At 36.6% G+C, this 16,660-nt stretch overlaps 1 protein-coding gene across 2 annotated transcripts in view; it reads left to right on the top strand.

The window, feature by feature from the left end:
- The window catches only part of LOC121330647 (protocadherin-10-like), a 15,937-nt gene extending 9,700 nt beyond the window's left edge, over positions 1 to 6,237 (top strand). Inside the window, exons 4-5 of one of the 2 annotated variants that reach the window (XM_041277335.1) lie at positions 4,237 to 4,394; positions 5,646 to 6,237. In XM_041277335.1, coding sequence (XP_041133269.1) covers positions 4,237 to 4,394; positions 5,646 to 5,699 — 212 coding nt within the window. In that variant the 3' untranslated portion in view covers positions 5,700 to 6,237. Of the gene's footprint in view, positions 1 to 4,236; positions 4,537 to 5,645 lie in introns of both variants that reach the window. The other variant, XM_041277325.1, reaches the window with a different exon arrangement.
- The last annotated feature ends 10,423 nt before the right edge of the window (positions 6,238 to 16,660 follow it).

Below are 16,660 nucleotides of genomic sequence, written 5' to 3'. Positions count from 1 at the left end.
ACAAAGATCTTTCATTCTGGGTTTTGCCTGGGCAGATCTAGGAGTGCCCAACAATGCCCGGTCAAAGTCCGAAATGAATCTTAAAGATCGTTCATTTTGTTTTCAGGTGACAGAGACAGAGCTACGATTAAAGAGCTTGTTTGACCCGCCTACCTGAGCAGTGCCACTCAGCCATCTCATTCATAAACACTACACAGGAAGTGTGGTTTCAGAAAATAGGCATATATTTAAAAATGTATTATATTTTTTTTTATTAACGACATGACTATATAAAATATTTAATGACATATATGACTAATTTATTTTAAGCAAATTATTAAAATCTAGATATGTGTTACATACCTAACTTACACTCTCAGTCACTCCGCCAAGTCATAAACACCTGCTTGTCATAAACACTGTAAAACGGGAATCAGTGATCATTCCTGCACCCAGTAACTGCATCACTCTCTCTGATTGGACATTTCAAAACAGCTCCTGGTTATTATTATTGGTTGTTATTATGTTATTAATAATGCTGTCCTTTTTAATTTTACAGATGAGGTTTAACATAGAGTTTACTTAGAATAACTGAAGTGGTATAATGGCTTTTTTCCCCTATGATCTCTTGAAAAAATTCACACATTGAAAATGATATCCAGTTGAATCTGTTCAATTCCTAAAAACTGATTGTACTTATTAAAATGGTCTAAATACAGAACTTGTCCAAATAAAGGTAGCTCAGATTGTCAAACATATATTTAATGGAGCTTAATATCATCAAAAGTTTTCTTTATGTGTATGTGTTGTAATTCTCCATTTTAGTCTTGGAATTTGACGAGCAGTCAGTGTTGAGATGCAGCACAATGGTCTAATTATTTACACTATCTTAATTAGTGACAAACAAAATCCCCAGTGCTGTGCAGTTATATGGGTCTGCTTATATCCTGAGTAAATTAGACCTTGTTTATGTTGTGCCTGCATCCATCATAACCGCCTGTAATGATTGGAAAGCAGTGTTCTCAGAAGCTTTTTGCTCAGAAGTGTTTGTATTGTCTGTAGGATGGTACGATGCTGTGTTCTGTCTGCAGGGTGGTACGATGCTGTGTTCTGTCTGCAGGGTGGTACGATGCTGTGTTATGTCTGCAGGGTGGTACGATGCTGTGTTCTGTCTGCAGGATGGTACGATGCTGTGTTCTGTCTGCAGGATGGTACGATGCTGTGTTCTGTCTGCAGGATGGTACGATGCTGTGTTCTGTCTGCAGGATGGTACGATGCTGTGTTCTGTCTGTAGGATGGTACGATGCTGTGTTCTGTCTGCAGGGTGGTATGATGCTGTGTTCTGTCTGCAGGATGGTACGATGCTGTGTTCTGTCTGTAGGATGGTACGATGCTGTGCTCTGTCTGCAGGATGGCACAGTGTTGTGTTCTGTCTGCAGGATGGCACAGTGTTGTGTTCTGTCTGCAGGATGGTACAATGCTGTGTTCTGTCTGCAGGGTGGTACGATGCTGTGTTCTGTCTGTAGGATGGTACGATGCTGTGCTCTGTCTGCAGGATGGTACGATGCTATGTTCTGTCTGTAGGATGGTACGATGCTATGTTCTGTCTGCAGGATGGTACGATGCTGTGTTCTGTCTGCAGGATGGTACGATGCTGTGTTCTGTCTGCAGGATGGTACAATGCTGTGTTCTGTCTGCAGGATGGTACGATGCTGTGTTCTGTCTGTAGGATGGTACGATGCTGTGTTCTGTCTGCAGGGTGGTACGATGCTGTGTTCTGTCTGCAGGATGGTACAATGCTGTGTTCTGTCTGCAGGGTGGTATGATGCTGTGTTCTGTCTGCAGGATGGTATGATGCTGTGTTCTGTCTGCAGGGTGGTACGATGCTGTGTTCTGTCTGCAGGGTGGTACGATGCTATGTTCTGTCTGTAGGATGGTACGATGCTATGTTCTGTCTGCAGGATGGTACGATGCTGTGTTCTGTCTGCAGGATGGTACGATGCTGTGTTCTGTCTGCAGGATGGTACAATGCTGTGTTCTGTCTGCAGGGTGGTACGATGCTGTGTTCTGTCTGTAGGATGGTACGATGCTGTGTTCTGTCTGCAGGGTGGTACGATGCTGTGTTCTGTCTGCAGGATGGTACAATGCTGTGTTCTGTCTGCAGGGTGGTACGATGCTGTGTTCTGTCTGCAGGATGGTACAATGCTGTGTTCTGTCTGTAGGATGGTATGATGCTGTGTTCTGTCTGTAGGATGGTACGATGCTGTGTTCTATCTGCAGGGTGGTACGATGCTATGTTCTGTCTGCAGGATGGTACAATGCTGTGTTCTGTCTGCAGGATGGTACGATCATGTATTCTGTCTGCAGTTCACGTTAGCACTTTGCAACAGCTCACTGCTCAGTAATTTATTTTCAGACTTCTGCATACCAATTATCAAATGAAGGTTATTGAAGCTTGGGTTTGCAATGCTTACACTTCTTCCTTGAATATAAAATAAAAAAGCCATTTTGAAGAGATTAATCCCTGATAACTGCATTTGCATTCTACTCTGTCTCTTTCTCTCTCATACAACATGAAAGACTGCTCTCAGACACTTGTTGATAATGCAGCTGACGAAGTGTTAGATGAAAAGCAGAGGAACTCTGGTATCTCAGTACTTGTATCTGAAAGAGATAATGCATTTCATTTGGTTATTATATTTCACTTTATATTACATTTTACAAGTACTTTTTTTCAAATATTTAGAGTTGATTTGCTCATCGGCATATATATTCTCCTGTGTAAAACTACTCATAATGTGATCAAATAATAATTTATGATTTATCAAGCCAGAACCTTTGGATTTCAATATTGCGTGTTATTGCTGTCAGAACTGCTTGAATCTGTTCAAGCTCATGTAGCACTGAGCTCAGTTGTTTTGTTTGTTTTGTATATTTGTTTTTTCTTACTATTTTTACTAGAAAAACAAATGGAGTATAACTGGGTTGCCCATTCATAAAAGGACTTAAATAGGAAACAGAAACCCCAATTTGACCTATCTGAACCATGTTTTTCAGATAAAGTGGTTACATTCTTTACACGAAGAATACGCTTACATGTTTACTTCTTTCAAATTTAGACATGGCGTAACCTTTTTCAGATTTATAACTCTTTAAATCCCATTTTCTCTCAATTTGTTTAAATAACTAAAATGTATTAGTTTCATAGAAGTATGTCTGGTTAACTTAAGAACAAAATAAGTATTGGTAGGCACCCTCAAGAAAGTGTTTCTTTAAGTACCATTATTCACACCCTTTTTCAAAGACAAATGTTTGCCAATAAAATAAGCATTAACATGTATACCTAAAAAAAAAAAAAAACATGTTACATTTTAAAGCTACTCCAGGCTTCCTAGTTAAAGTATATTGCATTAGGATTAACTTGAACACAGGCGGAGGCTTGGTTATTATGATTATTGTTCTGTTGTTAGTAGTGAAATCAGACAGGGAGCCTTTTATAGTGTTAGGTGAAGACAGAATGCTTTAATAAAAAATGACCTTTGATTGCTCTGGAATTTACACAAGAACTGGTGGCTCCAGTCAGTTGAAAGTTTTGGAGGAGAATTTCAAAAAGTCACCTTTGATCCGTCTCTTGTTAGATGAGATATTTGCCCTTTTATCCTTTTCATCATAAGACTGCCATGAAAAAAGGTGGTTGGTTTATCAGCAGGACAAAGTCTTATAACTTTGATCTACAGTGGATAAACATCTGTCATGAGGAATTAAATATTAGAGCTGTGACTCTAGATTACTTTTTTATGTCTTTACATGTGCTTTGATGAAAATGTTTTACCATTTTTGTCACTGCTGATAAGTCTGATATTTGAAACCCAATCTGCAAATTATTAGCTTTGCTGAAGGGGTTCATTAGGCTGGTGCTGGAGTATTTTAGACAGTTTAAACTAAGTCATTAATTTAAACATTTTCCAACTATTTTCTGGCTTTACTGTATGTAGAACAAGCCACACAGATGCCTTTCTGTACTTTCTGTCAAAGGTGTTAAACATTCTGTTTTTCGGGTGTTAGGTGACAAGAAATTTATTTTGAAAGGAAATGTTTATTTAATAGTCTGTTCCCCAAAGGAGAACCAAAAGAGCCTCAATTTCTGTTGGCATGTCTGTCACCAACAATAAATAGCAAGCCATTTTTCCATTAGCGTGTGGGAAGCATATCCCTGGTAAGATGATTTCCTAATGTATTTCACCTTTGTTGTTTTAGGAGCTGATCTCTTTTCCAATTGCACAGAAGAGTGCAAAGCTCTAGGGCACTCAGATCGATGCTGGATGCCCTCTTTTGTGCCATCAGATGGCCGCCAGGCTGCAGATTATCGCAGCAATCTGCATGTCCCAGGAATGGACTCTGTGCCAGACACTGAGGTATTTGAAACTCAAGAGCAAACTGGGGAGAGATCTTTCTCCACCTTTGGCAAAGAGAAGTCACATCACGGCACTCTAGAGAGGAAAGAGTTTGATGCACTTCTGTCTAGCACACGCGCGCCTTACAAACCACCTTATTTGTGTGAGTATTAGTAATTAATTTCGATCACGTCAAATGCAAACACAAACTAGAAAATGGCTGGAAGTGCCATTAAATTCTTTTCGATATCAGTATAAATCTAACATTAAGAAATATTCTGTTTATTTATCTTGCAAGCTCGCAATCTCTTTATCTCTCTCTCTTCCTATCTATTTTTACCGGTAAATTCTTCAATATTGTTTTTACTTTGTTTTGTGTATTTAATATTGACAAATTATGTATATTTGGCAGTAAAAAGGGTTTTAAAAATAATAACAATAAATAAGTCTGTTGTGACTTGTCATTGGAACAAAATGGTTTATTACTGTTTGTCCATATACTGTAGCACAAGCCATATTCACAAAGGGGTCATTAATTTATGACAGTGTTTTGAATATGTGAAAATCAGTGTTTTGAAAAATGAATGCAGCCCAAAAAATATCATCTGTAACAGAAACACGAATGTGCAGTAATCCATTTCTTCTTCAGGACTATTGAGGTTATAAATAAGTCATAGGAATAATGAATTCAAGAAAAATAGCCAACATGTGTATACGGATTAATTTTGTGACAGTTCACATATTACAAAAAAAGAAGAATTAGCATTTTGTACTAACTCATTCTGCAATGAATTAGCATCTTGCAGTCAGCTCCAAACAATAACTTCATTTGCTAAGAGTGCTGGTTTCATTTTTCATCTGTTGCATTAGGTTGAACGCTGATGGAGATGTGTCAGGCAGTTTAGATGGAAGAGGAAACTGACTTAATTTTCCTATGGTTGTAATCCATTTATGTACAATGAAGTTAAACAATTACCCAGTGTAGCTAGCTTAAATTAAATGGGCATGCAATATCTATGCTAATAATATGTCCCAAAGGTAGTAATCAACTGTTTTTCTGCATGATATTTGACTAATTTAACAGTGTGCCTTCATTTGTACAATTCAAACAAGTAGAAGCCAAATAAGTTATTGCAAGAACACCAGATTAATTGTGCTCTGTATATACAGGGTGAAGTAGGTGCATCACTTTATGATAATCTGTTTCTTGGGAAAAAAAAGAAAGTTTTATATACGTTGTGTACTTAACAAGTGCGTTTTCTTCATTTGCAGCGCGGAAAAGGATTTGCTAGTCCATATTGTGTGGACATAACTGAGACGGCATGAATTTGCACAATTAGTCGACAAACAAAAACATCAACATTTTCAACTTCATTATCTTGGCCATCCAGTTGTTCGGAACTTTTGGATTGTCCTGCCTTTGAGGGGATGGGAGACAAAAATAAGTGGTGGCCAATACTAGGACCTTATTGCTCTCAGCAGGCCTGAGAAATGAGTTGAAATGTGAGGAACTATTATAATGAAACTAGAGGTGACAGAGCTTACCTCTCAAATCAGTGTGTGCCTGTTTACAGCACTATGTATATCTTATAATGTCACTGAGCCCTTTAGATGTTTATATTCACACCAAGAAGCCAATTGTACAGATAAAAATGTGTGCATTATAAATGCTATATCACTGTTTTAGACTGTTTTCTATTACTTTTGTGTGGTCAGGTGTTCCCAAACTTACTCCAACTTTACAAGGAAGATTGTGATCATGTTCTGTTCACCGATTGAACAGTTCTACAATGTAATCAAAGACATTCAGTAGTTTATATCATGTGTGCATAGTGTTTACTGTACTATTTCAAAGCTTCTAAATAAATATAAATATATATATAAAAAAAAAAAAAAAAAAAATATATATATATATATATATATATATATATATATATATATATATATATATATATATATATATATACTTTTCTGAAAGTGTGGTATCCATTGGTCAGTTTCTATATGCCATAGAATTTCGTAAACTGACATTTACTATTTTAGAGGATTTACTGTATTACAGGAGGTATTCATGTTGGATCAGCCTTACTCTCACTTTCACCAAACTGCTATTTTCACTTTTGGAAATTCATGTCAATAAATAAAAAAAAATATTTAGATTTTACCCACAGTAATTCTGTGTTATTGTAACCGCTAAACATGAAGAAAAGGTAAAAGGAACCATACAATAAAAGGTATAAACACATATTTGCACACACACACACACACACACATACACCACCACCCCACCCCAGTATATTCCATAGGGGTGAATAATAAACTGATGAATCCAGAACGTTTTGGCTAATGTGTTTTTGTTTTTTAATCCCTTTAGTTGTGTTTAGCTTTTATGTTATCCCTTTTTAAATCTTACATAAATTTTTAAAGTAGAGATCCTGTTATAGCCAAACCAGATGGAATTTGTCATGGTTCTGACACATTCCTCATTACCAGATCTTTAATCTTAATATTGTTATTTTTCTAAACGTTGTATTACACTATGAACTAGCTAAGCAAACATTGTGTAAAGCAAACATTTAACTCAGCTAACAAACTGAAATTTATACAGCAATATCAAACTCAGATACAAAAATCAATTTTTTTTTTTGCTTAAGCAGTTCAATGTATACATTATTTAAGAAGGAACCAGACCAGCAACCAAAACAAATATGTAAACAGTTACCGAACTTAACTAATACTTTTTTTGTCCTGCCTATAAATGAGAACATTCTCAGAACATTTGGCTGACATCTGAGATATTGGTCCAAATGCTAGTGAAGACCATCATGATTAATCTATCCTCTATGATTTACATAGCAATGACACAGTAGTCTGGACTGTTGATTTCACAGCTAAATAAGCTATTGTGTTTTTAACTGTTATAGCTATTATTTGTGTGACCCTACTAGGCTGATAACTTACAGAATGTTTCCTAAAAAAATGTTTAGTAAAGAAAATCCAATTTTTTTACTTAATTAAAAAAAAAAAAATGTCATTGAATTCAATACGTATTTTATAGAAAACAAGATAAATCTTGAAAACCAAAAATAATCAGCAGTAGGAAAATAATAGTCTAAAATTGTATTTCTAGCAAGTATTGGGCCAGAATGTATGAACATATTTGAGTTTTTTAACAATGTATATATTTTTCATACTCATGTCTGTAATTCAAACCTAAATCTTGGACTATCATCAATATTAAGATTGCTTGTTGTAACAGAAAACTGGGTTATATCAGTGAGCATCACCGTAAATAATCAAGCTGTTTTATCTTAGCTGCATTTTTCAGGTGCACAAAACTGGAAGTTGGTTTCTTTATCTGGAATATATATCATAATAAACTGTGCTTTCACTGTCTGCAATAACGTTTTTCAATAAACAATAAAGAACAGAGCAAGGAAATTACAATTGTTTCTCTGAACACACATTTTATATTATACATTTCTTGTAACATTTCTGCCTTATAAAATATCTTTGTTATAGAACATTTTTGCATTGTACTGTATAATAGGGTACTGCAATCTAAAAATGATATACATTTAAAAAAAAAAAAGATGCACTTCTGTACCTGGGTAATGTATTTAACATTGGGAAACACATTATATATTTGTTGTTAGAAAGCTTGTAATCCAAAAGGAGAAAATACAAATGACAGGATGTAGTTAGATTTATATTGTCAAATGTTTTTTTTTGTTTTTTTTTTATCAGTGAAGGTGAATCTATTCCATTCTATTCTATTGATCTTTATTATGAGAAACAACTGTCGCCAAATACAGATCTTATGAAATGTAATGCATTGTTCTTAACTCCAAGCCACTTAAATGTAACCACAGACCAAATGAAGGATCATTGCAAGAGATCAGTTGTAGCTGTTATTTTCAGGAAACAGTGTGCGGTCTTGCAGTACATTTCAAATTAATAGAGCCATTTATCCAAAACTGTACCTCTTATATTCTATCTAAACTAAATTATTAATTCTATCGTCCAGACCATTTGAGGAATAAGTGATATTGTTCATATGAATAATAAATGCCCAAGATAAAAAGCTTAATTCGTCAATTGTAAAATGATAATGAAAGATAATAATGTTAAACAAGAAAATAAATTACTTGCGATTCCCAAAACAAATCTTAGTTACAGACATGTACTAATTATCTAATGATAGAAATGACATGTAAATCACTCGATAGGCACAGTGTATTTTCAGCCATATTTTTTCATCAAAACACAATTAAGCTGTTGCAGTTCTTAATAAAAATCTTAATTTAGTCTTTGTGGTTCCGGCCTTATTACATTAATGCTGCATGTCTATCGAGCGTTGGGTTTTTCAAACCCAGTTTATAATGCTGCCATAACAAAATCAAATCAGCTGACTAATGTATGTCAATCCTGCTATATTTACATCTTTTAAGAGTTTATGGTACAATAATGGACGACTGGTAGTAAAAGGGTGATACTGTATCAGTACTAGTGTCCAATATTTGTTCCAAATGCTGTTATCTGCTAATAGTTCTTGTGGGATTTCCTCAGGGTTACACTCTGTTATTTTAATGGTATCCCAATACAGTTATTTCCTAAACCCCATATTTTAATTCCTTTAATTTGTGAAGGACATTCTGTTAAGTTTGAGGTATTCACTGTTTACATTTTTGGTATAGAACAATATAAAACAGACAAAAAAGTCAAATATATAGTTCCTTGATTTTTTTTTTGGCAGTTGTATACAATTTGGCTGTTGCATGCAATCAGAGGTTAGCTTTATGCTGTTTTGCTTGCCAGCTAACTTCTAACATTCTCCTGGGAGGTGGAAGACACTTAGCTAATGAGGAGATAGCCCAGATGCTCAAACTCTTCAAGTGATTGAAACAAAGTTCAACTATTAAAGGTGTAATGTCCCATGTGGTTTGAAATGTTTAGTTTTTTATTAGTTCTTTGCCTTGTTTTTCTGTCTGATTTGAAATTCGAGTGTCACTGCTGCTTCCCACTTACCGATTGGAGAACTGAAGATCTGTAGACAACCTGTCAAGCCAGTTGCCTCTCTTCACCCTTTGAACCTAAACAACTGAATCCTGCAGGCAAGAGCCCATTCTGGGAAACCTCTTTCTGGACTTGTAGGACAGCTGATCAGAAGGGGTTGCTGAATTGCAATGAGGTAAACTATCCTTCAGGTCATTTATCTATCCAACCCAAGGGAGCGCTTAAGGCCACCACAGCGCTTGATGCATGCCCACAGTTGAGCTCAGCAACTTAGCACAACCCTGAATTCAGCAAGTTCCTATGAAGCAACAGGGTTTTTTTTATTTAATGAGCTATAGCATGATTCAATGATGTCATGTATAATCTCCTACTACAGCAACTATTGGCAGGGATATGTATTTGGCTAACTGAGTGATTTAATAGTGAGCGGAATTCTGCTTTCAGCTAAAGTAGAATGCACTGAAATAAAAGTTATGGGAGATTTTAGTAAGTCCCTAAAGACATTTGATTTCATTGTATATTTACTGAACGTGATTGCGGGACACCGCATCTCTTCAGACTCTGGGTGGCAGAGCACTTCGTGTAATTATAATGCTTCAGATTGTGGAGCTTCTCTCTTTCTGTTATCTGTCAGCCTGATTATCTTGGGTTCTTCATTGCTAGACTGAAACTTACTTGTTTTACTAGGCCTTTGACCAGGTTTCAATGCAGCTCTACCATTGAACAAAAGCTCATTCGCAAAGATACACTTTTTTGGTCTGCTTTTGTCCAGTGTAATGCATTTCCTCCTCATGGCTGATCATGAGTTAATAATACAGACTTCAGCACAACCCCCACTTGTCTCTTGACAACAGAGCTTGCTCTTTAAATGACTGGTAAGGCATTCTTCTTTGAACTGTCTTGTTTGCGTTTCACGTTTAGACATTCAGTTTTCACTCCAGATATTATTACCTGGCATGTGCAGTTTTTTTTAAGGTTGGGGTTGTGCACTTTCAACTGTATGCTTAGGTCTTTCCTAACTAGACCTAGCTGGATATTTTGATTGATGATGCAATCTCTTGTGCAGTGCAGATGTTCTTCGAGCAAGTGAAAAAACATTTTGTACTGGCAGTTTTATGCAGCTGAACCACTTTTTTTAAAGGACTAAATAGGAAATAAACCCAAGGAGACCAGGATCTCATTTACAGTGGTCTCATAGACCCCGTTCACACTGCTGTGCTGGTCTAGGGACGCCGCATATTCAGGACTGCAACCCCGTTCACATTTGTGGTTTAAAGAGCCTTTGCATTTTCACATGTGTGACTAAAAAGCAGGCCTAAAATGTAGCAATTTTATAGTTATACAGTAATCCTTTATTTCAAGCAGATGTTTCATATTAATTTTTTTTTTCAATGCAGCACAATAGAATTGGATGGTATATATTTAAAAAAAAAAAAAAAAAAAAAAAAAAAAAACATATGTTATTGTCCGAGCTTACCACCACCCACAATCACATTATTCTATCAAGAAAACAGAGGTATTTAGAATGCAGGAAACAGCAACTTGCTACTGTTCGCAGGTATAAATATTTAATTCCGTAATGGATACTTCACTCAGATTGCAAATGACTAACAGGTTGTACATACAATGACTGACATTCACAAGACAAGCTCACGACTGACCACCTAATACTATTGCTCCCTCCTAAGGAAAGACACAGCATTAAAAAATAATGAATTAATCAAAAACAGGTTACACCTGGATTAATTTTATACAAAAATAAACTCTTTATTATTATTTACCATTCATTCCATTTACAATAAACATTCATATATTTCACATTACACAGGTTTCTTCTCGTTATACATGTTTGTTTAACCTGCATGAATCTTTGTTTACTAACACGACCGTTAAACTAGTCTATTGTATACTCGCTATTATTATCATTATTATTATCATATCATTGCCAGTAAAGACTGAACATTAGCATTACCCTTTCTCTTGGAAGATTACAGAACATATGGCTATATACAAACCATCATTATAACAAAACCTTCATTAAATAAAGTTGCTTACTATGAAAATCCTTACAAATATATTTTGGGTGACTAGGCTATAGACTGGTAGGACGTTCAGTTTTGTATTAAGGGCCGTTCGCACTGGACGCAAGTGGCAAAAGCAATTGTTTTCAATGAAGGCGGTCAAGCGCAGCGGCAGAGGGAAGTGGCACTACAGAGCGGCACGCAGGAAATAAAATATTTTCAACTTTAACCGCACTGCGCCGTGACGTAAACTACCAGCAACCAATCAAGAAAATACGAGGCCCTTTTGCGAGGGAAAAAAAAATGTACAATGGAGGAAAAGCTTGTGGTTCTGATTTCTGATTTTCCAGAGCTATATAATACAACATTGTGGCAAAGTAGTGAGTGCAAGTGAGTGCAGTGCAGAGCAGATTAATCACACAGACAACGAATCACAGGTGCAAGGGTGTTTATTGATGGTTTCAACGTCCAGAGATTTAGGGCAAAAAACTGTAAATAATAAATATTATAAAGTGATACAGCAACGTGTATCACTTTGTTTGTAATCCCTGGGTTTGACCCGTAACCAAAAGTGTCATTCTTTCATCCATCCATCCATTATCATTAACCGCTTAATCTTTACAGGGTCACGGTGAGCCAGAGCCTAACCCGGCAGACACAGCGCACGGCGAGACTACATCCTGGACAGGACACCAGTCCATCACAGGGCACCACACACACACACAAACTCACTCACACCGAGGGCAATTTAGAGTGACCAATCAACCTGAATGTGGACTTGTTGTACAGACTGTGGGAGGAAACCGGAGTACTCAGAGAAAACCCATGCAATGAGTCACTTTTGGAACGTTTGTGCTCCTCTTGTACAGAAAGTGTGTCTTTCTCGGGGTCCGGTCTGAACTTGGGCTGTGACACTCCAGCACTAATCACCACGCCACACCCAAAAATTGGGTTTTTAATTATGTGTGTAATATATATATATATATATATATATATATATATATATATATATATATATATATATATATATATATATATATATAAATGAGCCTTGCGGCTCGGGTTTCTTTTGCCCTTTAAAGGACACACCCAGACACAATGTAGATGGTTTAGGCGTGGTTATGCACTTTTATTATTTACAATAACAAAGAAGAAATAAAACAGAAACAAAAACCTAGCTCACACTGGAGCACTAACTAAACTTTTCAAAACAAAACACTAACAAACAGACAAACTAACAAACTGGGCAGCTAAACTGCTTACCAGTATCAATACACAAAATAAATACAAACACGAACGAAACAATAAAAGGTTCACACAGTACCCTTTTTCTCACTTCACTGTGACAGCCTCTTTTCACACAAACTAGATGCTGCCCAGAACAAACTATCTGCAGGTTTATATACCTGCCTTCTAATCACATGAAGCTGGTAATGATTAAAGGCTGGAGCCAGGTGAACCCCATTCTGTCTCCCTCTGGTGGCATTCTGTGGGTTGTAGTCCTGCAGCTCTCTCCTTGGACTACACTTTTTCTCCCTTCCTCCCCCTAGTCTGTCCCAATATATACAGTGCCGTGAAAAAGTATTTGCCCCCTGTATGATTTTCTGCATTTTTGCATATTTTTCACATTGAATTTGGTCAGATCCTTTTTGTGGATTGTAGTAGTATATAGATGGAGTCTGAGAGAAAAAATGACACCAACGTTTGGTGCTTCTTTCATTTGTTTGGTGTGCAAGGTAATCACATATGCAATCTTCAGGTGTGAAAAAAGTTATTGCCCCCCTAGTTAACTCAACCTAAAAAAGGGATAATTAGAGTCAGCTGTTTGAATACTTTGGTTAATAATCAGGCCTGATTTGGGCCAGTCCTGCCCAATATAAATCTGACTAACTTTGGCCCTTACCATCAGAGTGCAGTTGTCAGCACACAGGTTCTAGAGGCACATCATGCCACTATTAAAAGAAATTCCTGAAGATATCCGGAACAAAGTTGTTGATGCCTATCAATCTGGAAATGGTTACAAAGCCATTTCTAAGGCTCTGGGGCTCCATCAAACCACAATCAGAGCCATATTGTCCAAATGGAGAAAGGTTGGGACTGTAGTGAATCTTCCCAGGAGTGGCCGTCCTGCCAAAATCTCTCTAAGAGCAAGGCGTACAATCGTCCAGGAAGTCACAAAGAACCCTAGAACAACATCCAGAGATCTGCAGGCCTCTCTTGCCTCGGCTAAGGTCAGTGATCATAACTCCACCATCAGAAAGACACCGGGCAAAAATGGGATTCATGGCAGAGTAGCAAGGCAGAAACCACTGCTCACTAAGAAGAACATGAATGCTTGTCTCAAGTTTGCCAAAAAAGCACCTGGATGATCCTCAAGAGTTCTGGAACAATGTTCTATGGACAGATGACTCCAAAGGGGAACTTTTTTGGCCAACATGGGCCCCGTTATGTCTGGCGAAAACCAAACACTGCATTCCACAGTAAGAACCTCATACCAAAGGTCAAGCATGGTGGTGGTAGTGTCATGATTTGGGGATGCTTTGCTGGAAGACCTGGATGACTTGCCATCATTGAATGAACCATAAATTCTGCTCTGTATCAGAGAATTCTACAGGAGAATGTCAGGCCATCCGTCCGTGAGCTGAAGCTGAAGCGTGGCAAGACAATGATCCGAAACAAACAAGCAAATCTACATCAGAATGGCTGAAGACAAGAAATTTTAAGTTTTGGAGTGGCCTAGTCCAAGTACAGACCTAAACCCAATTGAAATGTTGTGACAGGACCTGAAACGAGCAGTTTATGCTCGAAAACCCATAAATGTCAGTTGAATGAATCATAAATGAGTTGAAGAAGGAGTGGATCAAAATTCCTCCACGGAGCTGTAAGAGACTGATCAATAACTACAGGAAGTGTTTGGTTGCAGTTATTACTGCTAAAGGTGGAATAACCAATTATTGAGTCTAAGGGGGCGATTACTTTTTCACACAGGGGCATTGGGTGTTGCATAACTTTCTTTAATAAATAAATGAAATAAGTATCAACATTTTGTGTTATTTGTTCACTCAGAGTCCATTTTATCTAATATTAGATTTTGGTAGAAGATCTGATAACATTCAGTGTCAGAAATATGCAAAAATGCAGAAAATCAGATGGGGCAAATACTTTTTCACGGCACTGTGTGTGTGTGTATGTGTGTGCGTGTGTGTGTGTGTGTGTGTGTGTGTGTGTGTGTATATATATATATAATGTCTAAAAAGTACATTTAATTTGTAATAGTGTAAGTTAACAGTAAACCTCAGCGATGAATAAATTATATTAAACAGATGATTACTTAACTATGTCTTATTACTAACATGGTCGAGGTACACGATATAGCCACGTAAAATATTAAAATAAAAATGTAATCTGGTCTATTTCAAAGAAACATAATGTGAAGAAATGGAGTTTCACAATTTTGTGTTTTGCTGTCTAAAATGTACATTTCTTTTGTAATTCTAAAAGTTCACAGTAAACCACGGCGATCAATAAATGAATACCGGTAGCTTAAGTCATCACAAAGAACAAGTTCAACGAAACACTCATGTGCACGTCTCAAAGTAGTGCAAAATTCTGCATGACACCACCTCCAACCTGATGCCCCTCGCAGTCACATGCCGCCGGCCTTAGATAACAGTATATTTCAAGCTTTATGCACAGCCATTATGGCTTATACAACTTGCTATATGGCTAGCAGTGCAGGATTGCATGGTATTAACTTTAATAGTCTACCAATACGATGAGTATCATAAAAGCACCTAACTGTTTGCCTTCCTATCCACGTGTTATATTAGCTGGCTGCTAAATCCTTTTTTAAACTTTTTTAAGCTTAATTGTGTTTTCCTTCTTGGACCCATCCCATCTAAACATTGAAGGCCTAATGACATAAACGAGATTTAAGTATGACTATGAAACTATGGCTATTAAAATGTGTGTTTATGTTTAATGCAACAATGGGAAATAACATGTCTTATCCATTAACATATTTAACCTTTATCACAGGCCTTTTTTTCAGTTAGGTTCAGACCTTTCCCCCTTTTTTTTTACAAAAAAAAAAAAAATATGTGAGTGAACATTCCTCAAAGCTGTCATTTGTTTCCTTTTCCAAAAGTGCCTCTGAACAATTTGCTGTTTCCTGCCCCACAATTTATAAGTACTGCTAACAACAATATAGTTTAGTCACAGAAAGGTGTTTTATTTACTTCTTCTCAAATTCATTCAGCAGAAAATTCCAGTTTGCTTTTAAAATAGCACCCCACAACACAGTGTGGTATTTGTTGTTCAGGGGACTTGGTGACCATGGAAACAACACCATCCTCATTTACCATCACACCTTTGGCAAGGATGTTTCTGATAGCGTTCATTTCTAATCTGAAACATGTGCTGCTTTGATGTTGTTCTACCTCTAGTACCATTGCAGCCTTGCCATTGATTCCAAGCTGTGTACTTTTCTATTTGGCTGGTTTTCTAAAGGTTTCCCGGTCTGTTTGCACCCATTGTTTCACTCCACTGGGAATTCCTCACAGCCAGTCTATGATTGTGTGCCAAGTTCCTTTACGTTTTCTTTCAGAGACGAGTCAACAGAACTGGCAGGTCGTCTTCTCTCTAGCTCAGCCTCCTTCCAATGTCATGAGCAACAAGGCACATGTAAACCAAGCTGACTGCAAATCTAACAGCCTGGTGTCAACATATTGAAGACACTGCATGTTTTAACTAATATAATTTGCAAGTGATTAGAAGCGCTGATCAGTGTGTTTAGTTCTTTCAAATGAACATGCTTTATTTATTAACAGTCACGTAAGACTTATCTGTTTGGTTATAAAATACCCTTTTTTCACCAGATCTAAAAAAAATTGTAAATATTCAGTTTTCCTAAAGCATAATTCCATATACCCTCCAGAATAAATTATCTAGGTAAAGGTTGTTTCATTTTTTTCTTTCAGATTTATAAAACTAAGCATTTACACATTTCCCTTGTGTTCAGGGATAACACTGTACTTATAATTTTTTTACCAATATTATAACTTTTGGAATAAAGTAAGAATTTAGAAATCTAACATCTACTTAACTGAAAACAGCTTAAAACTGTTTAGTGAAGGACAATGCAATGTTATATGTTATTTAAAATTTACTACTTTACTATAGTGTTACATTTGCCCAGTACTCAGCTATAATTATGGGTAAATGTACATGCTGTTATGATTATGGTTATAA

The sequence above is a fragment of the Polyodon spathula genome, chromosome 2 (assembly GCF_017654505.1).
Source record: "Polyodon spathula isolate WHYD16114869_AA chromosome 2, ASM1765450v1, whole genome shotgun sequence".
NCBI lineage: Eukaryota > Metazoa > Chordata > Actinopteri > Acipenseriformes > Polyodontidae > Polyodon > Polyodon spathula.
This window is presented reverse-complemented; position numbering and strand designations above follow the sequence as displayed.